This window comes from Canis lupus, chromosome 22 (genome assembly GCF_048164855.1).
Source record: "Canis lupus baileyi chromosome 22, mCanLup2.hap1, whole genome shotgun sequence".
Classification (NCBI taxonomy): Eukaryota; Metazoa; Chordata; class Mammalia; order Carnivora; family Canidae; genus Canis; species Canis lupus.
Window position 1 is genome coordinate 24,905,365 of NC_132859.1, and position 27,374 is coordinate 24,932,738.

The 27,374-nt window shown below is 38.7% G+C and overlaps 1 protein-coding gene across 1 annotated transcript in view; it reads right to left on the reverse strand.

The window, feature by feature from the left end:
* COL6A5 (collagen type VI alpha 5 chain) overlaps window positions 1-27,374 on the reverse strand; it is a 129,710-nt gene that overhangs the window by 16,924 nt on the left and 85,412 nt on the right. Inside the window, exons 28-37 of the mRNA XM_072792814.1 lie at window positions 26,359-26,421; window positions 25,044-25,106; window positions 22,387-22,422; window positions 22,235-22,271; window positions 18,719-18,730; window positions 16,234-16,718; window positions 13,349-13,442; window positions 12,162-12,821; window positions 9,458-9,548; window positions 7,083-7,288 (exon numbers count right to left, since the gene is read on the reverse strand). Of these exons, the coding sequence (XP_072648915.1) occupies window positions 7,083-7,288; window positions 9,458-9,548; window positions 12,162-12,821; window positions 13,349-13,442; window positions 16,234-16,718; window positions 18,719-18,730; window positions 22,235-22,271; window positions 22,387-22,422; window positions 25,044-25,106; window positions 26,359-26,421 (1,747 nt within the window). The remainder of the gene's footprint in view (window positions 1-7,082; window positions 7,289-9,457; window positions 9,549-12,161; window positions 12,822-13,348; window positions 13,443-16,233; window positions 16,719-18,718; window positions 18,731-22,234; window positions 22,272-22,386; window positions 22,423-25,043; window positions 25,107-26,358; window positions 26,422-27,374) is intronic.

Sequence of the window (27,374 nt, forward strand, 5' to 3'; positions counted from 1 at the left end):
AGCTGCAAAGACCTGAAAATCCTGCCCATGTTACTATATTTCGTAAATCAGAATTTCCATAAGAAAAAATGCATAATCAACTGGTATTAGTGGAAGACAACTTGCACATGCACATATGTATGCATGTTCTCAGAAATGAGAAGGCTCATTCTGCTGTTTGTGAATGTTTAACTACAGAGGAGTTGGCAATAATTTATGTACCTCTCCATTTAACAATGCCAGCTTAGGCCTGTCTTCCCTCCTTAGGTCAGTGGCCAAGTTCTAAGCCGGAGCAGCAAGGAAGGGAGGCGCAAGAGTGTGTGTGACTGTGTATCATTGATTTTATGCCAAAGGGAAATATAGATACATTTAAAATTCCCTTGGTTTATTGTATGTGATCCTCTTTCCCACATTTACCTGAACAAGTAGAAGTGACTGTCTTAAAATAGATTTCATCCTTTTCCCCCAAAGACAGAATAAATATCTTTCTTGACCTAGACCTTTCTAGGTGGCACTTAGTCTGACAGACTCACTCATGCAGTCAACTTCACACTCTGAAACAAGTCTGCAGAATGTACCAGCATACTGAGAAAAAGCAATGCATGCCTTAGGAATTATTTAGACCCAAACAACCCAGATCTAGCATTTTTGGTGTTTATGGTATTATTCTGTGCTCTAGACTCTAGGTGAATTTATAAGCAGTTTATAAAGCAAATTTATTCTGGCATTAGGGCCTCTGGATGAGTTTATAACCAGGAATTATTTTTAATGAAATTATGTTTTAAAAATAAAATGGGGGCAGCCCCAGTGGCTCAGTGGTTTAGCGCTACCTTCAGCCCCGGGCGTGGTCCTAGAGACCCAGGATCGAGTCCCACGTTGGGCTCCCTGCATGGAGCCTGCTCCTCCCTCTGCCTGTGTCTCTGCATCTCTCTCTCTCTCTCTCTCTCTCTCTCTCTGTCTCTGTCTCTCATGAATAAATAAATAAAATCTTTAAAAAAATAAAAAAATAAAATGGCACTACAAAAATTATTTTAAGATAATTTTCCCAAATGATGATGTGATCGAACTTATTCTCAAATTTGGCAATTGGATTTATTTCCTTATCTGTAAATACAGACAAAGCCATCGCCAAGCCACATGGCACACATGGTTAAAAGTTAGTGGGCATGGGTATGAATCCTGGTTCTGCTACTTAAAGCTAAGTACTTGAAGCTCTTATTCAGTGTCTTCATCTGTAAAATACAAAGTGCAGGGGTACTGGGATGGCTTAGTCAGTTGAGCATCTGACTCTTGATATTGGCTCAGGTCATGGTTTCAGAGTTGTGAGATTGAGCTCCATCTTGGGCTCTACACTCATCGAGGAGTTTACTTGAGATACTTTCTTTCCCTCTCCCTCTTCCTTTGCCCTTCCCTCTGCTTGCATGTGCATGCTCTAAATAAACAAACAAACAAACTTTAAAAATACAAAATGTAATAATAATAATAATGATGATAGACTTTTTGGTAAAGATGAAATGTAATCATGTGTCTACAGTGCCTAGCACTGTGCCTGGCACACAGTTGTGCTAAGTAAGCAGTAGCTTCTGTGGTTATGACTATTCTTCATGCATTGTTCAATCATCAAGTGAGACAGTGCAGAGAAATAGTTCTCTGAGAATTGTACTGCAGTGAATAAACATTAGTCCTCAGAGCATTCCATCTGTACTTTTAGTTAAATGGAATATGTTCTGACTTGTGTTACACATTTTTTTTGTACACACAGAATATATTCTGTCAAACCCAAGCTCCTTGAAGATAGGGCCTCTGTCTGAGTCTTTAAAAAAAAAAAAAAAAAAACAAACCAAACAAAACAACTTCTCTAAGTCCCCAAAGAGAATAACTCAGGGCTTAACTCAGAACAGGAGCCAATATGTATTTGCTACATGAAAGGACATCTGAATAATCATGGAAAATCCACATAAATCCTTAGTGCTTAATGAGGGCTGTCACTGTTACCTTCACCTCCGCCACCACCACCACCACTACTGCCATCCCACCTTCACACTTCCACCACTGCTCTCACCACCATCATTTCCCCACCACTACCACTATTACCACCACAATCATCACCCCACTTTCCTAGCCCTACCTCCATCTCCACCATCAACATCTCTACCACCCACCTCTACCACCACCATCAGCAACAGCTAACACCTTCACCACCACTGTCTTTCCTATCTCTGCAACCAGCGCCAACTCTGTCATCACAACCCCCTCTACCACCACCACTATCACCCAATTACTATTTCCAAGTTTTATTCCATAAGAAAGGGGTCTGCATGAAAAAAAAATGTCACTAGTATTCTAGAACATTGCTTTATTACTTGCAATAAATGATTGCATGAGACATACAGAAGCAACCTCAGTGTACATTTGAATTCAAACAGTCCACATATCCTGAACAATCAGTTCACTTTAGTTTTGTCCACATTCAAAACCTTCATGGAAGACACTCAAAACTGTAATGACAACATAATAAATTCCCAAGCAAAAGTAAACGCAACCACCTCAGCCTACAGTTTAATATGATCAGGAAAATCAGTTTATTCCCCAAAGAACATCAAGATGGTTGAAATTTCCTAAAGCATTCGTGAAACACATCATTAAAATTCAGATACGACCACAATTTTATTACTGACCTCCTCTTTAGAATGTGTACTGAAATGAAAGTAGGACATTCAGCTGGTGTTCCACAGGTGACTTAGAAGCCAATTCTGCTGCATTTTTAAGTCCAGTATGGATTTAAGTTCAGCAGAAGTCAAGATAATATATTCAAGTTCAATACATAACAGCAAAAATTAGAAATGAACTAAGTGTTCAATAAGAGATAAATTCATTCATTGAAAGTAACATAAGATACAGAAAAATCAGTATGAAGCTTGCAGCAACATGCAAAATGTATGACATTAATATGATGTGAAAAGCAGGATATCCAATTGGATGAAATGATGTAAAACTATATACCTATGGAAAAAACAAAGAATATACTCTACACTATGAATAATTTTTGCTAAATTATTTGAGATTCTTTGTATTCAAATCTTATATGATATGATAGTACTTTCATAATTTTTTAGATTTTTTTTTTAGCAGAATCTTGAGAGTGTAACAGGGAAACCGTTGACAGGGTGTAGGAATTGTGAGTCCCTACTCTGAGAATTTGGGGCATGAAGTTTCTTCTAAAACTAGGTTTCTCCCACTATTGACAGTTTGACTAAATAGTTCTTTGTTGTGAGGGGAGGTTCTGGGCATTGTAAAATATTTAGCAGTGTCTGTGGCCTCTGTCCATTAGATGCCAGTAGCACCTTCCAGTTGGGACAACAAAAACCATCTCCAGACATTGCAATGTCTCCCAGGGTGGGTAAAGTGCAATCACCCCCAGGTGAATTTGCAAGAGGTGATTACTAAATACCTTTCCAGCTCTAATACCCTATGACTGAGTAGAAGTCAAAAGACATATTGACTTAAAAAAAAAAAAAAAAAAGCTGGTTTGTAGTTCAGAATCAGATTAATGTTCGAAAAATAAAAAATGTAAAATGGAGCCTATGCAAATTCCCTAAAACAGAATTCCAGTCTAGTTCTAAGGGAGAAGTGTTATTTCTCATTTCTCAGTGAAATTCATTGAAAAGAACATTAGTTGAAGTTATCCTATGGCCTATGACCTCTTAAAGCTGTGAGCGAGCCCCAGCCTCAGTTTGGGTTGTATTTAACATTTCATTACAAATTATCCTGTCCTTTAATCTTGAAAATCAACTAACTATATCTTAAATATTGGTTAGCACAGTATCTTTGATGAAAGTACTGGCTTGCCCCTGGGTCACAGTTGCAACTTAATTAGAATTAAACCACCCATTTTTCATTTCACAATTCCTAAGTACTGTGTGTATTCCTTTGGTAAGTAATTAAGAAAGACTGAATTTTCCAAAGAATTTTTATATTGCACATATTGTGGTCAAAATGCATGATATCATCTCTACATTATCTTGATATTATTTAGATCTTAAAAAGTGTTTTTTTAGATGTTGAGTGGATGGAGGGAGACATGAACGTTCAGTGGTCTTAGAGGAGTAAAATAAAATTATTATGCAGTTCATGGGGATTCCTTTGGAAACAGGAATTCCCACCTCTGTTTTGTGGTTCAGATACTCAATTGGTTTCAGCTCCATTGAGAATGCAGAGCAAATCTGGCCCACCAAAGTAGTAGGATGAACAGCGGTTCTTAAAATACCACCTGTATTAGAGCCATCTGCTCTGCTTCTTAAAACTCAGATTCCTGAGCCCCAGCCCCAGAGTTTCTGATTTGGTAGGTCTGGGTGAGTGCTGAAAAGCTGCATTTTTAAAAAATATTTTATTTTTTTATTCATTCATGAAAGACAGAGAGAGAGAGAGAGAGAGAGAGGCAGAGACACAGGCAGAGGGAGAAGCAGGCTCCATGCCGGGAACGTGATGCGGGACTCGATCCTGGGACTCCAGGACCACATCCTGGGCCAAAGGCAGGCGCTGAACCGCTGAGCCCCCCAGGGATCCCCGAAAAGCTGCATTTCTAATGAGTTCCCAGGTGCTGCTGGTGCTGCTGGTTTAGGGACCACACTTTGAGAATCCTTGGGATAGTGGATCTCAAGCTTGTGGACATAGAAAAATTACCTCTGGTGGTTTTAAAGTTTCTAGACTATTCTCCACCACTCATACCCCTAAATATGAAGGAGTAGTTCTGAGGAGGGCTTAGCAATCTGTGGCTATGAAGGACTTCCAGGTGATTCTGATACAAACTGTCCTTCAGCTGTTGTAAGGATTAGAGAGGGCCAGGAAAGGTGATGAAACTGAAGATGAACTTGGAAATCAGAGGGAGAGGCATAGGTAGAGAAATAGTGATTGTGCTTCTCAAGGAAAATACACAACTCATTACCAGCCCACAGGACTCTGGAAACTATACATATCTTAAGTGGTTCAGATTCCTGACTTTCCCCCAAGACTGTCAGTTCAAGGGCAGAAAGATCAGCCATCAGCCATAAGAATCACATTACAAATGAGTAACAAGCACAGCATATGAGGGTGTTTATGCAAGTTATCAACCTTCTATCTGTACAATACATCTGGAACTAATCAAAGCTCATCTCTTAGCAACTGAATAAAATATCAAACCCACAATGTACTCTTCATGAGGACGGCGCATTATATAGAAAGTCCTCAGCAGGTTTTGGCAACTGGCTAAAGATGATCAAAGAAAGGAAGGAAGAAATAGCACAAAATCCCTAGGCAACACTTATGATCTGAAACTCAGATTTAGTTTACTGGATAAAAAAATATATATTATCCTTAGATCTGAGGCTCATACTGTTTGCAGGCTACCACAACATGACATAATCCTCCACGGAACTCCCAGCACACTTCAACCCACTGCAGGAGAAATGAAGTGGGGAGGGGCAGCTAATAATCTACATTTTTTCCTAGTAGAGCCATGTACAATGATTTCTTTGGCCAAAATGAACCTTCCACTAGCTACAAGTATCTTGATTCCTCAACATCTAATAAACCAAATAAAGTCTTTCTGTTATTACTGAACAATGGTTGTTAAAAATGGCAACAAAGATGAGTTCTTTTTCTCTTTTTTCCCCTAAATATCCAGTTATATCTATCCTTTCCTGAAAAGATTCACATTTCTGAATTATTAGACTTTAGAATGCTTACCTCTAACAAAATGATCACAATTGATAGTTTGGTATTCTAATCCTGCCAAACAACTCCCCCCCCTCCTTTTCTTCTTTTTTAAACCAAACCATAATAAATTCCTGTACCTTATCATTGAAATGAACACCCAAAATTAATTCTATCCATTAAAAAGAAGAAATATCTATCCTCTTCTGTAAGCTAGGTCTATATGATAATAAAAATTGTTTAACTAAAAAATATACATAGTTAAATGCCTTGATGACATGGCACTATAGACATTTAGTTTTACTGCATTATGTTTTTAAGCCTTATTTTTCAACTAATGATTGACCTTTTCTTTTTTTTAAAAAGATTTGATTTATTTATTCATGAGAGACAGAGAGACAGAGAGAGAGAGAGGTAGAGACACAGGCAGAGGGAGAAGCAGGTTCCATGCAGGGAGCCCCACATGGGACTGGATCCCGGGTCTCCAGGATCACACCCTGGGCTGAAGGCAGCACTAAACCACTGAGCCACCCAGGGATCCCCCCTGACCTTTTTATTCTTAATCCTAGCTTCAAAAAGGAAAGTTTGGTTGTTTTAAAGGTGAGTGCAAATATTTATATTTCATAAATAGGGGGACACTGTGGAGACGTGAGTGTTGAACCCAAGGAAAAGAAAAAGTATTTATCCAAGCAAGTTACTGAGAATGAATGTGATTCATTCTTAGGAATAACTGACCTCAGATTGGCTCCCTTTTTTTAAAACTTGCATTGTCTAACAACATACATGATACTTATGACTTACTGCTTTAAATGCTGGTATTCTGGCCAAATGAATGTTTTGGAAGCCTCTACATGCACAGCTGAAAATGGCTGAAGTCTGTTTAAAATGCTCCCCCCCGCCTTTTCATGAAAACACAGACAAAAACCCTATGCATCTGATTTATTTGAAACTATTAAATCCTGCCAGAAGGTATTCTTGCTTTGCCACTCAAATGTATAAAGTAGGCAATGGGAAAGTCTGTGCTCTGTCATTTCTAAGTACCTCAAAAATAACATACCTTCTCATGCAATCACAGAGTCCAAAGTGCTGGCCAGGCCAGCTTTTATAGTGATTTTAATCTTTCCTCTACTCCGATGTTCTCTTATCACTTCCTTCTACATCACACTATCCTTCTAGAGAAATCTTAAGTCTGATGAGGATAGCAGGGACATCTCTCAGAGCTCATATCAGTGGCGCTTGTCATCTTTTAAACCTTAATTTTCAACCAAAGCAGTGGCTGTAGCTACCATCTTGAACTTGAAAAACAGTTGTCTAAGAGAACAGCCTTCGTTTACTTGATTTTCTGCTCGTGTTAAAAGATGAGGACCCCCATAATTTAAAAATTCCATTGTAACTTTTCATTTCCTTACCAGAAGTAAAACTTGCAATTCCTTCAGAATCCTGACCTTTTTCATATGTGATCATTAATCCTTGTGGCTTAACCCTGTCGTTTATGTAAGCCACATGGGCACTTCCACCATTCTCCCACACAAAAGATGTGTCTGATTTAGCACTTAATTCCTGGCCAATGAAGCTGTCCTCTCCTGAAGAAAACTCCTGTGTCTCAGGAGTAAATCTAGCAGATAAAAATGAAAGTGTTAGATGGTAGCTTTGAGGAATGCAAATAAAATATTCCAGTGATTTGATATAGTTACTTAATCATTTCTTAGAAGAAAAATGAGTGGTAAAAATCTAAATTCATTTCAGTAAATTATTCATTATGATTTTTTATTATTAAAAAGTATAAACTGATAAACAATTCCCATTTATCCTTCATTTTCCCCCATCTGCTTATAGCCTAGTACCTACTAGTTTGGAATAAACCGAGTCTGATTTGCCACAGAGTTTTAGGTAAATAAGAAGAAACTCGATCATAGGTTATTTGGAACAAGCATATAATCTCTCAGATTGATGTCACTCCCCATAGAAAACAAAGAAAACAGATATTTAATTTTCCAAGAACTGCTCTGAAAAGAATAAGACTATATAAAACTTATCTCATCAACATCATATTTCTTAAAATGGTGTCTACATTTATATTCTTAGGAGTTTAAGAATTCTCTATGATAATTTGAGGATGTGTTTTTTAGATGACGATAGAAAACACATTTGATATAAGTTGATATGCACCTTTATGTAATTTCAATGTCTTCATGTTCACATTTGTATTTGATACTACTGTTTGGCACTTGGGAATACTACTTTAACTGTTGGGAGTTAATGAGGAAAGGCAAAAAAACTCAAACATAATATGTGAATAATACATTCACACTTAAAGCCAAGTGATATGATGACATATGATATGAACGACAATTCTGTAATAGTACAGGTGAAGACAGCAGTGAGGAATTAAGGTGTCATGTACAGAGTAGGCAAGCCAAAAGCAGGTGTACCTCTGCAACATGCATCATGTTTTACTTTTTTTTTCTTTTTTTTTTACCAATAGGAACCATAATTTTTGTTTTTAGGAATTCTATCTTGGCAAAGCAGAATCATCCATTATATTAAATTAGCACTTTAAATTTGTGTTTTACTGAGTTTGCTTGGATTCTATGCACGTTTGTTTTAGTCTGATAGTTGCACAAGAACTATAAATACAGTATTTGCAGCTAGGTTTATGTTTGTGTATGTTTGAATAACATATATTTTATCTGCAGTTCTCTAAGAATTGATTTGCCTTTAAATGAATTTATGTCTTATTCAATGCTGGGAAATATTGCTTCACATGACATCAGTGCCATAGTGTTCTTCAGGTGTTGGCTACTGGACATTTCCTTGCTAAACTACCAAGTGAATGAAATCTGACATTATAGGAATATGTACTTGTATGAATTCTGAGCATGCATCATCTTGTCATTGTGCTTCTGGATATGTGTGAGATACCTTATCTGTTCTGAGAAACTCTTTCCTTAACTGCAATCTGAGAGGAAGAAAGTAATTATGGGCTTAAATTTGGGCTTTTGCAAGGCTGCAGTTAGGGATCCAAGCTTGGTGAAATACAGAGAAACAGAGAGAAACCAAAGGGCCACTCATTCTGTTTGAGGTTCAAGATTCATTCAGATTAATTATTTATATTGTTATTTAGGATACAATTTTAAGGAAAAAAATGCTTATATGTGCAATTATATTGTGGGGTCTTTTTATGTTATCTTTTGGGGGGATGAAACAATGGATTGTTTGCAACCCCAGGCTTCAGGGAAATAAGACATTGTGATAAACTGTTATAAGTGCTTCCACAGAAGTATAAGAAGATACAAGAAAGTAAGGACTTTGAAAGTAAAAACGGGCCTCTAAGAGGAGGCATCTTCCATCAGGGCCATAGACAATGGGTAAGATTTCACTGGAAGGAACAGAGTTCCAGGCAGTGTAACCCGAGACCCAGGAGGGTGAAGCAACCATTCACACAAGGCAGGTGAGTCCACTATGGCCAGAACTCAGTGCTGATGCTGGGGAAGGGTGGGAAGTGAGGTTGCAGTGGCTAAGGCTATATTGTGGGTTCTATTCTGGGGTAGATCTCAATGTGGGAATTTCTCAGGAAACCATGAACTGAAAGGAAAAATTGTAATACAGCTCATGAGGAAGTTACAGAAACATCAATCCAGAAAGCATGCTTGCTGTGTAGCTTCTGCTCTAGAAAATGGAATATATGGGGAAGCCTTTAGAGACCTTATTAGCTTTCTCAACCTAATAACCTGCCATCAGTCAATTAACAGTCTCTTATAAATAGAAGAGATTTCTAACTCACAGGAGATCACTGTTTTGATTATCTTCTTCTTCTGAATTGATGAGTCTACAGGTATTCTCAAGCACTGGTGGTGGATACTGATTGAATCCTCCTATTGAGAGAGCAAAGTTATAGTTAGGTTTTTAAATCAGAAATTACATTTGCTAAGGAAAAAAAATCCCAACAGGAATCTTCTTGAAGCAATCAATGTCACTAAGATATTTTAGCCAAACTTGGGGGGAGTGGAAACAGAAAACAGTAGTAACTAGAAACAACCTTCAAAGCTTGGTTTTAGAGTGTTTTGCAGCCAAAGAATTACTAGGCTCATAGAAAACAAGCCTCATCAAATTGTTCATTTAAGGGTTAACTGTACCACAGGATTTCCACATGCTCAGGCTAATGGACTCTAAGGGAAATTTTATTCTGAATCTGTCAAGCTTATTTATTCTAGTTTATGCTAATGGATCAAACATAGAAAAGGTAGCATTTTATAATATGATGCTATTTCTGTGCTTCTGTACCCATTAACACTGGTTTCCTAGGAGGAAAATGATCAAAGAAAAAATTTTAGCTTACTGACATAAATAATATGCCACATTGTGCCCTTCCCACTGTTGCTCTATGTTAAAAAGTGTATCATTATTTCTCCTCATTCAGGAAAATAGTTTTTAATTAAAGGAGGCTTTGGGCCACTGAATGATCCACAATTCCATGAAAATATCTTGGAGAATGTTTAGGGTTTTATAATAATTGTACTTTTCTCTAGTTCTAAGACGAGCATTTTTTCCCCATTCCCTTGAAATGAGATTAAGTCTTCTAATCAATTGCATTTGACAGCTGCCATTAGTAAAGTGGGAACTGTTATACTAGTGACATTGCCTGTGTATGTGGGAATATCAAATATGCCAGCAATAAAACTGATAGAATAAGGGTCAATAGTTTAGAAACAATTCCCAGAAGTGTTAGTAGAGAAATCTTTTAACCCCTATGAAACAAGTGGTTATGGGAAGGCACTGAACTAGGTGTATTTACCAACATTGTTCAGGTGGCAATCAAAAGCTAGCTCTAATCATCGCAACGCCTAACTTAGGAGCCCAGCAAGACCAGCTTTGAATTGTTTTTATAGAGTCCTTTAAAAGTGCTGTGTCACCATCTATCTTGACAACATAAAGAATAATGTTGCACTGAACAAGATAGATCTCAGTGAATTGGAGTCAAGAAATAGCTCACAGGAGTCCAGTTTTGAGTGTAAAGAAGTTTTAGGAATGCCCCCACTAGTCTATTTCATACATATGCCCTGTTTATGCATGCACAAGAGTGACATTTGCTAGTGTAAAAGAATTCTCAGTTACTATAAAATACAAAACTCTAATAGGCAAGTTGATAACAACATTAAATTGGAAGCACTTTTCTTTCTTTTTATATAATATAATGGTGTATCATACAATAGAAGGCATTTAAAGAAATAACATGATATTCCCAAGAATATTGGACTCTGCAATCAAATATGATTTACAGCAAAAAGATCGAGCTTTCTCTGCAACGGAGAGGGAACTCTCAAGATACTGTCATGATGGTGCTATTGGAGATTCCTCAAACACCAGGGCAACTTTGGAATTCAAAGAGTGGTGAGACTGGCTCCTACAGAACTTAGGTCTGAACATGGTAGAGTCCCAGAAGGAACAGGTTCAGCCATGATTCTGTGGGATGCCTTAGAGTCAGGGTTTCTCAAATTCAGTGCTACTGACAATTTGGGCTGTATCTTTTTTTTTTTTTTCCTTCGGGAGGTATCCTGTGCTTTAGAGAGATGTTTAGCAGCATCCCTGGTCTCTATGCACTAGATGCTAGAATCCTCTCCCTCAGTTGTGACAAAAAAAAAGTATCTCCAGACATTTCCAAATGTTTGGGAGGTAAAATCATCCTTAGTCAAGAACTACTGCTCTAGAGAGTTTCTCAAATCATTTGTGGGGAAGGTATTTTATTTCTAATCCTTTGCAGACTGATCCTTGTGGATTCCATCTTGTCATATGAGACAGAGTACACTTTCATGCTGAGGCAACGTCAAATTGCTTTAAAGGTTTATAGCTGCTTATTCTCAATCTCTGTATTTCTTGCTTGCAGATCAGTTTGTGGACTCTTGCCCATCCAACAGGTGACATTTTGTAGTGCATTGGCCTCAAGCCTTCCTACTCAAAGTGTCATTCTTGGACCAGAAGCATTGACATCACTGTTAGAAATGCAGAGTCTCAGGCTCCACCCTCTACAGACTGAACCAGGATTTGAGTTTTAACAAGATTCCTATATGATTTGTATGCTTAAACTCTTTGGACTTTGGACTGTGCCATCTTTAAGCCTTCATACAGGTCTCCAGGGTGTACCAAGGTTGAAAATAAACCAGGTGCAGTAGGGCAAACTTTTAATGTAAATGCTTATCAAAGAAGTGCTAAAACTTCTTTAGGTTAGCAGATGTGGCTCTAGAGACCTCCAATCACTCCATGATTTTAGTGCTGAGATTTTGTGTAAAAGACACTCTCTCATGAAAAAAGTCTCACCAGATTATGGTAAAAATGGGGTATAATCAGGGTATGTCCCACCTCTCTCTCCCTCTCACCATCTAATTTGTATATTTGGGTTAGCTAGAGATTCAAAGATGTGTTAGGCTATCAATACTATTAACATATACCAATTTATTAAAACAAAAAAGGAAAACAAAACAATGACTTACGTCTGATATAGTAAACAAGTGGCTTTACAAACTTCGTAACATAATCCAGATCTGGTTTATGAATTCTCCCAAGCTGTATCAGATGGTGATCAAGTGGGTAGCTGGCTAACTCTTCCATGTCATCCATATGTGTAAAGCCCAGGGAAACCACAAATATGACATAGCCTTGGCACTTGGCCTTCAGAGCTACCTTCTTCAAGAATTCCTTTCTCTCATGATACTCTCCAGCTAAGATCACAAAAATGACCTTGTGTTTTCTCAAGTTGGGTGTTTGTGGGAAGAGGTTCTCCACAGTCCACAGTAGGGTATGGCCAATGGTAGCTTCTCCTTTTAGCTGTTGGAGGGAAGTCTGGATATGCCTCTTCATTAGGACTCTGTCATTATAAGTTGTAAATCCAAACTCTGTTTTTACCACACCCTTCTTTCTCCTAGAAGTATCCCAAGGAGAATAGCTCAACAAGGCAATCCTATCACCAAAGTCTGAGATTCTTGGATCTGATGAAATGTTGAAGTTGTCAATCATAGAGCTCACCAAGGTTTTCACAGCCTTAAACTCATCATTTGCTATAGTCTGAGAATTGTCTAAGAGGAAAGCCACATCCATGTATGAATTTTCAGGTAGAAAAATCTCTTTGATGCAAACATTTGGAAAACATTTGTCTGAAAACACATAGAGAGATTCATGATTGATTCAATGTCTGCACAACAAGACACTGTTGTTTGAGATATTTTTCAAGTGCTTTAGTGACCTATTACCAATAATTAATAAACTATTTAAGTTAATGAAGAATTTTCAATGTCCCAATATTTCTGTGGCCACTAGAAGGCAATTTGGGAAAGTCTTTGTTGAAAGCAGATGTAGGTAGCATGTATGCTTGAAGTCTGTAAGTAATATCTAAACTCATTTAGAAAATATTTTCAATATTTTAGAGGTTTTTGATACACACTACCAAAATGTTCCCCAAAGAAAAGCCATATCAATTAGGATAGTATTTTAAACCAACTTTCACATTCTCTGGAAGCTCTAAATATTACAGAAATTGAAACCCTAACGTATGGTGTTAAAAGACTAGGAAACTTAAAATAAATCTACAATCAACACTAGAAATATCTGATAAAGCCAGATTTAATAACTCACCCAGAAGGCACTTAATTGTTTCAGCACAATAAATTCTCATGGGTCTTACCGTAGCAAAGTGTACAGTGTTGAAATTTTTCTAATGGCTCATACTTCCCATTTGGAGAAACTGGGATCACCTGAAATGTTCCAGTATTGTCAAACTGTAACGAAAAACAAGTATATTTGCTCATTTTTCTTTCACCATTATCAGGGAGCCGTTGTGAACTCACTTTAAGGATTGGCTTGAAAAACGCCTAGCTAATCACCATTATCTTGCATTATAGCCCTTTGCTCTATTGAGTACATCTTTTTTGTCTCTCTCTCTCTCTCTCTCTCTCACACACACACACACACACAATCCTCCTTTTAAACAACACAAGGAAGTAATTCAACTATCAGCATCTTTATTTTATGATGAGAAAACTATCACACAATAACCATTAGATTCACCCACTGAGGCAAGCACTAAAATCTCACACTTATTTCCAATTCTGAAATTCTCACTGAATTTTATGTGCTTCTTTTTTTTTAAGATTTTATTTTTAAGTACCCATGTGTGTGCTCGCTTCGGCAGCACATATAATAATAAGTACCCATGTGTACTTAAGTACCCCATGTGTGAACTCAAACTCACAACCCCAAGATCAAGCCTCATGCCCTACTGACTGAGCCAGCCAGGTACCCCTATACGCTTCTGATTATGCACCAGCTGATAATGTGCCACACATCAGCTTCTGAAGTTGGATTCTGGAGAAATTTTATTTACGTACAAGTTTCCCTTGGCTTCTTTAAGCAGTGATCCCAACTATTTCCACCCCCGATAATCCTATTTAGAAGAAGGTACATCTTTCAGATGTCAAGTAGATTTCCTCAGTCACAAATTCTAATTTAAAAGTTTATTTCCAAAGATAGTAGACAAAAGATACTAAGTCTATTCAAAATTCTTGGTAGCACACAGTCTCATTTCGTCTGTCTCTTGGTTGCTTTTCTTGCTTCAATACTTACTGAGAGGTACAATATAGGGCATTCATTTATTCTTTTTTTTTTTTTTTTATGATAGTCACACAGAGAGAGAGAGAGGCAGAGACACAGGCAGAGGGAGAAGCAGGCTCCATGCACCGGGAGCCCAACGTGGGATTCGATCCCGGGTCTCCAGGATCGCGCCCTGGGCCAAAGGCAGGCGCTAAACCGCTGTGCCACCCAGGGATCCCCATTCATTTATTCTTAATTCACTCATTCATTCAGTGAGTCAATAACTACTTATTGGCCATTTACTCTGTGTGAGGCACCATGGAAAGCAGATACCTTTATTACAATGAAAGAAATCTATCATTCCTGGGTGGTGATGCGGTATCTCTCAATCCACAGGGATATTTATGCTTTTCCCCCTTCTTCCTTGGGAAGGTAAAGGGTTAGAAAAGTTACACCCTGTTTTTCTGTAAAACACTGAGTGAGCATTTGAAAATATTTATAATTACTCCAGCCTTTTAGTCAAAAAGTATTTACTACATTCCTTACTATTTTTTTTTATGAAATTGGATGCTTTGGGTATTATTTTGTATTTGACCTTGTTTGTCTCCCATAGAAAGACCAAATGCTGCCTTGGTAAATCAAGGAAGTTTGTTCACAGGAATAAACCATATGCTCTTCATTCATCCATTCACTCATTCATTCATTCAATACATATTTATTGAATGCCTATAATGTTATAGGTAGTATTCTAGATGCTGGAGATACAGAAATGAACAAAGCAGATAAAATCTCTACCTTATAGTCTAGTGCAATAGGGACATATACCATAATACAACAAATAAGTAAATAATCTAGTATGTTGGGAGGTAGTCATTTTTGTAGACAAAACTTTGACTTCCTACAATCCTTTTTATCAGTTTATATTGTGACTTTCCCTGTGGCTCCTATATCCAAAAACTTCTTGGATGTGTCATGAGCAGATTGATTCTCTTCGTGTCATAAAGGGCTTCCATTTTGATTTTATTTTTTACAGTAGAAAGATATGTATTTGTGTATATATTTAGACCTTTGTAATCTCTTGGACAACACAATAGCTTTACCCAGCTCCAGGAGCATGTAGTTCATGGCTAATCTGAATACATTTAAAAACAGTAAAACAGTAGATGGAGAAATTCTTCAGTTTTGGGGGGAGAGGAGGAAATATAGACTCCCATAAGAATCTGTTGATCCAAACCTCTCTTGTGTTCTTTTTTTTTTTTTTAAGATTTTATTTATTTTATTCATGAGAGACACAGAGAGGCAGAGACACAGGCAGATGGAAGAGAAGCAGGCTCCCTGCAGGGAGCCCAATGCGGGACTCAATCCTGGGACTCTGAGATCATGCCCTGAGCCAAAGGCAGACGCCTCTGTTGTGTTCATATGTTCATTTACATTAAATGTTTTATACAACATTAGGGGTTCAAAGATCTCCTAAACTTCATCTATCATAAGTGAAAACCAGCTATTCAATGAGATATAGCAAGCAGAGGACAGGTGTTAGAAACACCTGATCTGCAGGGGGCTGATAGAGTACCATATTTAAGTCCCCTTCAATCAGAAAAACCTTAGTTCAAATTTTGATTTAGTCATTTATTAGCTGTACAAAATTGGAGAAGTCACTCAAACTCTCTGGGCCTCAGTTTCCCTATTTTTTTAAATAGGGATAACAACATTCACTTCAGCAGTGGGTTATGAGTATGTATATAAAATTCTAGGGACAGTGCCTGGCACACAGTAGGAGCTGAGCAAATGGGCTGCTATTATTACTGACTACTGTTGTTATTAGACATTGGATTTCATGGACTTTGGCAACAATATAGCTGGGAAAATTGCAGATGGGGTCAAGAGACCACATATCCTGCCCCCCTCCCCCCCACTGCCTACTATCCTTAACAGTACCACTATGTTAAACATAAAGAAGTTGCCAAGAGAAGTTCATACCTCAAAAGCCTCAAGGAAAATCCTTTCACTAAAAGCAAAGACTGCCGGACTGATATCTAGGGCATTAAATTCCATGGTGGCTGTGATGATGGATGACTGACTGGCTGCTTGTCCACTGCTGAAAAACACAGCAACTTTCCTCACATTGGCTCCCCCGTATGTGCGCTTGAAAATGTTCCGGGCCACAAACCTCATTGCATTACCAATGTCTTGGGCTTCTGTGGGGGGTCGATATTTTATTTGGGAAATAAGCTGGAGGAGCTGCTTCTTGCTATGGTAGTCTGACCAGCGGATGAGGTAGCTGGTGCCTGTGTCATAGGAAACCACAACAACTCTTGCTCCCACAGGGCAGTTACTTTCCCTGATGTTAAGGTCATTGACGATGGACGTGATGATGTCCCTCATTTCATTAAATCTCTGTTCAGAGACACTGTTGGACTGGTCCAGGGCAAATACCAGCTCCGTTGGGTACACTGGACACTTTTCTGCAAACATAAAAAGCAGAAGTATGAAGTTATTTCACAGATCAAAAGTCCTTCCCCTTCCTTTTACTCCAGGGTTGAGGCTGGTTCACACCAAAGGGAGTTGCAGGTGTTGCCTTTGGCTCTAGAACTAGAGGTAGGCACAAGTAATGCTTTGTTCGTGTGAAGGTGTTGTAGAAGTCTAGAGCATTCATATGTGGTGGTATGACACTCAGACTTCACAGCCCTCAATCAGTCTGCTATTTAAAAGAAATTGAGGGGAGTATCTGTGCTGCTAGAACAGCTCTGAATCTTGATTGTGGTGGTAGTTACGTGAATCTTTGCAGGTGATGAAACAGAACTCACACACAAAAAAATGAGTTTTACTCTAAGTAAATTAAGAAATGAATAAAAGGATATTATGGCTTATTGAGGGTTTTGAAAGTTTACAGTCTTTAAAAATCTTCAGAAATGATCTACTAATAATGATAGAATATTTTCATCCACTTATGCAAAAAATAATTCACTGAGTAGCATGCAGGGTGACATGCAGGGTGATGTACACTGAGATACATGCAAAGATGACCCAAATTCAAGCCTGCCCTCAAGGAATCTACGCTGGGGAGGATCACTCCATGGAAAGGTACAGAGTGACTATTATTCTTTGTAAGCATTCAGAGGACAAAGAGGCTATTTCCCAAGAAAGGGGCCCCCATGGAAGCTAGCTGTTAAATGAAAGCAAGGGCGGCTGGAAGAAGGGCGCAGCAGGACCACAGCAGGCTTGTAATGAGCTGTTATAAAAACGGAGCTGTCTGCAATTGTCTTCTGATGATTGAACTTTAGGAATCTCACAGGGATTGACCTATGTATCAAACCTAACTTTTCAAAGTGCTATTAAAGTCTGAACACAGGAAGAGAAAAAGGGATTATTTTAAAAAACAAACACTCCCATATACAGAGGCTGCTCTACTATTCTCAATCTGGCTAACTCCCAAAGCACATCTGACTCTAAATATCCCACACCCCAAACCACTGTTCTCAGCAATAGGAGAGGAAGGGTTGATTTAGAGATATTTTGAATTGAGGAATTTTACAGTGAAGAAAAAATATCAAAGCTAATGATGAACAACAAAATATGAAAAATTAAGTATTTTTTCCATCTTAGCCCTAGTACTAAAAATTTTTGAAGAAGTGATAGGTAAGTATCTTCAAAACTGACCTATTGCTACAGATTTTCCCAGAAAGCAGAACCAGTTTCTATTTATTTTTTCCTTTTCCTAGTGCCCAGCAGGATACCTGATAAATGTAATTCAAATCCAATTAAGTTTTATTGGGCACTTACATGTAAAAGGGTTTTTGGTGGGGTTTTTTGTTTGTTTGTTTGTTTATTTTTCAGAATTGAAATTAATGATGCCGAACTTTAGGATAAGCTCAAACTTTTGGGATAGGTCTCTATGGGTCTACTACAGCAGGCTTCTGGAAGACCAGGAGTTCTTGATGTTGACAACTGGCTTCAGAGGCAATGGAGTCCAAGAGACCTAAGGTGCTATGTGACACCCACTGTGGTCGAGGCCCCCAGAAGACCATCCACAGCAAGGTCAGCTTATTAGTGGTAGGCACTTGGGTGAGATGAATGATGAGTGTGGGGGTCAGAGACAGGAAAGGAAACATCACCCATCCAAGAAGCCATTGTCCATAGGGTCAGCAAAGAGCAAGAAAATGGGGTCATTCAGAGCCCCATTCCTGAATTCCCCAGCAAAGAGGGCCTATTCCATAAAGAAACTGAATTGTGAATGGAGATAGGACGTAGAAAGCACAACAGTGTAAAGGGGCTTAGGGCTGGGTGTCACTATTTCACAATCAGGTAGAAGCATGATATTGACAATTATAATCCCAAGATGGCCGTGTCTGCATAGAAGGAAGAAGTCCTTTCTTCCATGGGACTGAGAGTTTCTTTCAAATTGGTCTTGTCAGAATGCAGTTAATTACTTCAGCAAGAATCACAGTATTGTAAGAATACTCACCTTTCCAACAGGCTATTAAAAAAGAGAGAGAAAGAGAGAGAAGAGTCTGTTACATTTTGGCACACAGGCTAAAAATAATCCCCCAGAACAAAATTTCAGCAAAGCTTAATATTTTATTTGACCCTACTTGCAAATAAGGCTAATTCCTAAATTATAGGAAGCCAAGGTTGGAGGCCTGGGGAACACGTACACAGAATTTTATTAATGGGTGAACCTTCCTGACCTTCTGTCCTTGTGAGCCATGACCAGCAGACTTCAGCACAATCCCAGTTGAAATCTGAAACACTGATCACTTGTTTTAGAAGCAGAATAGATGAGCCTCTGATTAAAAGGCAAGATAGCTCAAATTCGATTTGTTTTGTCTCTCTTCCTACAGCCTTGAGAGTCATTCAGCAAGGCAAGGCTAAAATATGAGGGCTTATTTTCCTCCCAGATGAACACCTTGGGAACCTCTCTTTTCCTGCAGAAATATGGGGTTTTCCAAATAAACTTGGTCTTTGCTAAAAAATACAGCTCCTGTGTTTGAGTGATATCCTATCTAGAGAGAGGAGGGAAAGCCCCCAAGGATTTCTCCTGAGCAAAACAGCATCTGGTTTTTCTAAGTGATTTACTCTGTAAGCAGGGGACCAATCAGAGGGAGATGTTGGTAAATCTTTAGAAAGCACTGGCCTGACAGTTTCCTTGCTCATTTTTCTCAGTTCTTAAAAAGCAAATGAGTCACTCTGATATAATAAAATATTTTATTAGCACTGGCAACAACCTAGCCTCCACCCTGCTGTCCCACAGCTCATGCTTTCTCATGTCACCCCTATTAACACCTTTTGATTGTTTTAACACTGTGGCTGCTGAGATGCTAACCACCACAGATGGGACTCAGAACCCACAGCCTTCTCTGCATCTCAAGGGCTGCAAAGGATCCCTTTTTCTCTGAGAACCTACATTTGTTAACCTTCAACCCAGCTGTGAGGCTAGAAACACAGGCTCTAGAAACAGACACCTCTGTCTGGGTTTCAGTGTGACAAAGCTGCTTGACATCAGGGGAAACTACTTGATCTCTTTTAGTATGTTTATTTTTCCTAAAAATCTTCTTTACTTATGCCCCCTCCTTCCAAAATTCTAATCATTTGGGTCCTCCTATTTTATTTACAACTGATGGATCGGCTCCTAAGGTGTGCCAATCAGGGCTTTGATCATGCACCTATTTACCTATCTGGTTACTGATCACATGTTGATGGTCTTTTGGGCTGACATTTGAAGACTTAACTGCTTCAACTGGTGAAAGTGACCAATGTTTTATGGTTAATTGTTTTGTTTCGAGATGTTTTGTGAAAGTCACTTCTGCAGAAGCTGCTAGACAGGATGCTAAGCTGTAAAACAGGATGCTAGTGAGTTTTCCCCTTAGCTGTTCTAACTCCCTGTTTTCTTGTTGGAGACCCTGGCCCTGACTACCTACATGTCCAACTGACTCCTAACACAACCACCTCTACTCCACATTCCTCTCAGCCCCCTAGAGCTCTTGTTTTATTCTGGGGGTAGGGTCTCAGTCACTGGCCTTAGTGCAGTGTTATAGGACTGAAGAGCAAACGTGTTAGACCAGGAGCCCAACCCCACAGGGCCTCCATGAAAGCACCTATAAAATGAGGCCCTCTGAATTAGCTCTAAAGACATGTCACCCAAATTCCATCTGGGTTCTGCATTCTGGAGTTTTGTTCTTATCAATCAGCACCCTGTCTGGTCACAGAACCCACATTCCCCTGGCCCCCTAATTTCCCAGCTAACTCCTTTCATTCAGGGTTGGAAAACTGTCTTCAAATCCCTAATCCTCAACAGGCCAGTGTTTATCTCCCTCACCACTTCCTCATCCTTCATTCTTCCTTGGGAAGATACTTGTTGATTTCCTGAGAACTTCCTTCCCCTACAATGGTTTTCCCTCTGTCCTATGCCCTGCACCTGGGGCCCCAGACCCTGGTTCTCACTTCCTCTGGGTGCTGGAGAGCCTGTCTATTTCTTGAGCAATGTCTTTCCCTCTAAGTCTCTTCCCTTTGAATCTTCTGTCCATTGACCTTTTCTTGCTTCTTTTCAAGTTCCCCATATTTGTGGGACTTTCTCATCTCTGTAATGCCACTGCTGTCCTTTGGCTCCACTTTTTCTGCTAAGATGTCTTCCTGGGTTCATCCTTTGGCTTTCTGTTTCCTTTTCTGTATTTCACATCCTTAGGACCTCACTTATCCCTGTGACCTTAAGGAGTGAAATGACTTCAACATCCCAGTCTCCTTTCTTGACCCTCACTTTTATTTCAGTCCATTTATTTAGCTGCCTGCTGATCATTTAATTTAGGGCCCACACAGCATTTCCCTGCCTCTAAAATGTTTAGAGTCATCCTATTTTCCTACCAAGAGATTCTCTTTCCCAGTTCCTCCTGCCTTCTCTTCCACAGTGGCACTAAGCCTCTCCTGCTCTGGCCTTACACATATCTCAAACTTGTTTTTGTTGTTGTTCTTTCTTGCCTCACACTTGCAATGCCTACATTGTTATCCAGTCTCCTTAGGTTAGGTCTCTCCAGTTTTCCCATCTTACATTCTTCTGATTGTGATTGTATAAGCCTCATTATAAGTCAAAATGGAAGCATGAAAAAAGACAAATCACCTAAAACTCTACCATTCTAATAAAGTAAGCTGTTACATTTCTCTACTTTTGCTTCTAGAACTTATTTTATGTACATATTTACCTATATGTAAAAATCCTAAGGATCCAATATAATTTTCTCCTTTTAATGACAGTATTATTCATACTCTGATTGAATCTTAAAAAAAAAACATCTGCTTGGTATTTGATCAGAAGATGATACACCATAGCCTAACTAGTCTCTAAGTGCAAACAGTCTAAAGGTATATTCATTCACTTTGTTCTAATGAATAATATTTCAACAACTTATTTGCCTATCATTTTTCTTTCTTTTACTTTATGTCCTTGGGATAAGTTTTCACAAATGAAATCACTTGGCTTTTTCTACCTCATTTCCCTTCTTCATAACCAAAGACAATCTGTTGACTCCTGCTTTATTCCTCTTCTGAAATTATTCTCTTGCCTCTCCCCATCACTTTCCTATAACTGGACTCAAGTAATCCCATCCAAGGAGACTTCATTGACTCAGTAACTAACTCAACTGAAATCCCCACGCTCATCCCTTTAACACTATCCCTCACAGACCTTTGTACAAAATTGTTGTATTCATGAGAGCTAATTCACACAACTTTTGAGTTGGTTTCTAATTGTTTCCCATAAGCACATTTTCTTTCATATATGAATCACACTTCATGAGTCTTTTACTTATACCCTTTTCCTTCCCACCTTTGATGTGAGCTGTTCCTACAGCAAGTACTTGGGACAAGCCTGTTGTAGAGGACGCATGCCACCAGTGGATTCAGTTTACTGATTCTGCATACCCACACCACATCTCCTAAGGGCCCTCACCAATACACCGACTCCCTTGTTCCATGACACACAGATACTCACGACTATGGTTCCGCATGAACTGGATCAGATCACATTGCTGTAAATAAAAAAAGAAAAAGAGAACAGAAACATGAGCACAGCGACCTCTGAGTTGCCATATTTATTTGCTATTGGACTGGTTAGGTTTTCATTTGTGAATAAGGAATACGTACAGAATATACAGGCTTCCCTGCCATGCCTTTCATGCCCTAGGAAAACAAAACCAGAGCAAGTTATTGGTATGTAAATTTGAGTGACAGAACAAGAGTAAAGAAAAAAAACCTTCATTCTTAAAAACACAGCTGGCAGAGAGCAATTAAATTATTCCTGAACTGGTAGATTATAATGCTATGTCCCTACTTAATCAAGGTGCAAACTTCTTTGTTTCAGTGTTAGATCAGTTAAGCTAATGTCTGCTCAGAGTGAACTGAATTACTTTTGTAGGTGAAAAGTAAAGAAACAAGTATTTCTTTCTTTTTTCTTTTTAAAGATTTTATTTATTTATGAGAGATACAGAGAGAAAGAGGCAGAGACATAGGTAGAGGGAGAAACAGGCTCCCTGCAGGGAGCCTGAGTGGGACTTGATCCCAGGACTCTGTGATCATGACCTGTCCCAAGGGCAGATGCTCAACCACTGAGCCACCCAGGTGCCCCAAAAGTATTTTTTAAAGATGTTTGTACTAAAGATATAACACTTAGAAGGTACTTCTCATGAGAAAACTTGAAATGTAAACAACAGGCTTCCCAAAGCATGCCACAAGGAGAGGAATTTATTGAGAATTCAGAGGTACAGATGTATTACAAATCAAGCCATTTAAAATGCAGGTGGTAGCATACAACCTCTACATATGTGAAAGAACCAGAGACATTTTACAGGGCAAAATAGGCATTACACAAAAGAAGAGCATTACACCAAAGAGTAAGCTCATAAATGTGAGAGGTTATAAACAAAGGAGTACACATAATTGCCTGAAATGAATCAAGGAAGCTTCCTAAAAAAAATGGCAATGCTTTTTTTCACAGCTTGAAATTTTCTCTTTTCCCCTTATTACTTCCTTTATCAGGATCAGCCTTCTCCTTGGCAGCGGTTCTTAACATGTTCAATGCACATAGGTCTCTTTGGGCAGCTGGTGAATGCTAGTATGCTGGCTCCAGAAAATGCTATTACAAGCTTACACTTATACAATTTCACTGGCCTCAGAAGCTCAACCAGGGATGTCAGTCTAAGAACCCCTATTCTGAATGACAGCTGGGTCATCTGTACATCTAACCATCATCTATCAATCCATCCGTTGATCCATCCATCCATCCATCCATCCATCCATCCAACCATCCATGCATCAATCCACCTAATAAACAGTTAAATGTCTGCTGAATGCTGAGATGGCCCATTGTGCGCTGCTGGTGCTATCCAGAAGTGTGGCATCTATAATTCTACCCACTGGGAGCCCAGGTTCTTCCTGACCAGAATCAGGAAATTACATGTCTCACTAAGAGATGCAGAGTTTCATCCTTCCTTTTGTAGGCTATTGCAGAAGACAGAAAAGAATGCACAGACATTTAAACAGAGAGAGGAAGTTTCTGACTAATAAATAGATAAGCAGCCCACATCTTACAGAGGATCAGAGCTCAGAGCATCTGTCCTAAAGGACAGAGTTGGAGAAGAATTTGAGCAAGCTCTTAAACAGAGGCTGAGGATTGAGAGCTCAAGACAAAGAAGCTAATCTGATTCCAGCAGACCAGCAGGGTCCAAGTCAGAGAAGCTGTGTTCTGGCAGACCAGCAAGCTCAAGACAGTGAAACCATACTCTAGTGGACCAGTAGTGCCAAGCACTAGGCTGGGAAGATGCAGGACCCCCACATAGGAGCTCCAGAATCTGGAAAGGAGAGAAATCCAGACCAGATCAGTATGACTCAGAGACTAGGTTCTCACCCAGGAGGCTACATATTCACTAGTTCCTTAATGTTAAAGAAAAAGGATGTATTAGAGTATCCTTTACAGCCAGTTGACTCTCATTCTATTGTCATCCACAAAACATCCATGCTTTAGTTTTCTCTAGAAGATCCCAAGTCAAAGAACCCCTGCAGGTAGTCATAAAACATTCAGAATGCACAAAACAAGATAAACTGTTTCTCCACACTGTATACAATGCTTCCTGCACCTCCTACACAAACCCAGGTGTTGGCAACTTTTAGTTCTTACCCGATTATGTTCATCAGGGGAGAGAGGTGTGTAAATAAATCATTATGATAACATGAGAGGCACTAAAATAGAGATATGGATGTTTCATCACTGGGAGATGTGCCTGACTCTGCCTGGGAATGCTTCCAGAGGTGACATTTCTCTTGCAGTGGAAGCATAGCGGGAAGCTGCAGTTATATTTCCAAATCTCTCTGGAGTCTACATTTTGAAGATGGGAAGGCAACAAGAGTGATTTGGGAAACCACCAACTTGTCATGCATGATGGAACTTTGCCAGGACACCTTTATGAAGCTTATGCTTTCCCATCCCTATTTTTAAGCTTTAGCAAAAACAAACAAACAAACAAAAAAACCAGTAACAGCTAATATTTGCATTGAGCTTTATCATTCACAAAGAGTGCTCACATTTGAGAACCTGATCTTCAGCTACCTTCTGAGGTGGTAGGACAGGATATGTCGTCTCCATTTTGGAAGTAAACTGAGAGACCAGGTGACTGGCCCAAGGGCACACAGCTAGCAAGAAGCAGAATTTGGACTTGAACCCAGCGGTCTGACTTTAAATTCTGTACCCCTTCCAGGGAACATCCTAGAGACCAGTATAGGCTACTTAGTTCTCATGGTGTACTTACTCTTCGTCCAGGAGGGCCTGGGGGTCCTGGAGATCCCTCCTCACCTTTCCGGCCAACAGTGAGCTGCAGATAGGAACATGATTTAGTTTTTACACTGTCTATCGAACTCTCTCAGTTTTAATGAGACTTTACAATTAAAAAACATTTTTTAAGGATTTTATTTATTTATCTAGAGAGCCCCATGAGCAGGGGTAGGGGTAGGGGGAGAGGAAGAGAGAGAATTTCAAGCAGACTCCAGGCTGAGCACAGGCCCGATGTGGGGCTTGATCCCAAAACCCTGAGATCATGACCTGAGCTGAAATCAAGAGCCGGACACTTAACCCATGGAGCCATCCAGGCACTCCTTAGAAAAAAAATGTTTTTAAAGAAAGCAACTATTAATTGAAGTCAAGTAAATGCCTTACTTATAATATAAATAGCCATTCTTAACCATTGGAAAACATCCATTTCCCTCTTAGCCTCTCCATTTAGTGACATACTTTGCTCTGGCACTGGTTGTGCATTGGAATGTAAATTAGTCATAAACTAGGATTGGTACTAAAAAAACAAACAAACAAACAAACAAATATACTAGGGCACACAGAGATCTAATTAAAAACCTCCCATCTGCAAAGGATCAAATACAAAAAATAATTCTCCCCATACATAAAAGGATATGGGTGGGTGGTGCCATTCTCATGCTTCTGGGTGTTGGATACGGATGCTAATGAAATTTATCCAGCCAGATGGAAAATATCTGGTGAATTGCATTTCTTTCATGCTGATAATGACCACTGATATCATACCCACACTTCAAAATGAAAAGATGCTTGGCTCAGCGTTTTGTTTTTTAAAAAAACTGTAACATTCTACTCTATGATAATTAGAAGATCTCAACAGCCTTCCTTAAAATGAATACCCTAGATGACCTTGGTTATGGGTAGTGGAATTGTCAGAAAACTCTCAGGGACACAGTGGGAAGAAGTCCGCTGCATTTCCATTCAGGGTTAATATTCTGGGCTTTAATGTGTCTTAGAAAATACTAAAGGCACTGACAGTTCTTGGAACAGCCAGTTATCAATCTATAAATCTTTAAAATAGTTCAGATTCATGGAACCATAGAGAATTTTAGAGCTGAAAGTGATCTTTGGTGTCAAGTTCAAGTCTCATGTTATAGAAATAGGGACCCTGAAAAGGTGTGGTGAAGGTCACACAGTCAGGGAATAGCATTTCAGTGGCCCTAGGTTAGATCAATAATCCACATTTATTATTACAACACAAAAGCCAGAGTCTTCCAAGGAAACATCTATTATTTCTGCAATTATAGGTCACTTACTGTTAATCCCCTATATCCTTTGGGTCCAGGACCTCCAGGAACTCCAGGATCACCAACATCACCCTAAAAATTCAGATATAAGAAATCAAGATATTAAAATATTTACTATGAAAGAATAAAAATAATTTTCTCTAATATAATATTGAATTGATCTTATAACTATACTATATATTAAACAGTAAATGTCAACTTCTCCTGTCTCTTGGAACAAAGTCATCAATACACTTAAATATTCCCCAAACTATTTTTAATTTTCTAAGAATACAAATATTTATGCATAAATATCAAGGCAATGGCTACCCAATCAGTTACTAAAAGTATCTAAAGAAAAAAATCCTTGAAAAACATATGAGTATTAGAGAAAACATATGGAGTATTAACTACAGAAAATACTAAATCATTAATTACTTCCTAAATTCATGAATCATTTCTGAAAAAGCTGAAGGTTAAAAAAATTTACTCTGATATTGGTGAGAAATGAATTTTAGCACCTGTTTATCAAAAAACTAATTTCACATTTATCCCTAAATTGAAATATGCAAATTTTCTCCCTTTATTAGAAAATTGGTGTTCTATAATGAGAACTCTTATCCTAATAGTTTTTTATATAGTTCCTTTTTGCACTCTTCTTTAGCTAAAGAAAGAATCTCTTCTGGTAATTCATCCATTAAAAGCATTTTTTAAAAAGATTTTATTTATTTATTCATGAGAGATACAGAGAGAGAGGCAGAGACATGGGCAAAGGGAGAAGCAGGCTCTCTGCAGGGAGCCCAGTGTGGGACTCTATCCCAGAACTCCTGGATCATGCCCTAAGCCAAAGGCAGACCCTCAACCACTGAGCCACCCAGGTGTCCCTAAAAGCACTTTTAAGAGGATTCAAAAATTGACTGTTTTCCTATAGTTGATTTGATTTGTTTAGACATTCAATTTTTTGTAATCCATATTTTGTATTTTAATTTGAGCACCAACTATTGGAAGACACTCTTCTAGATAGGACACGTTAAAAAAAAAAAAAA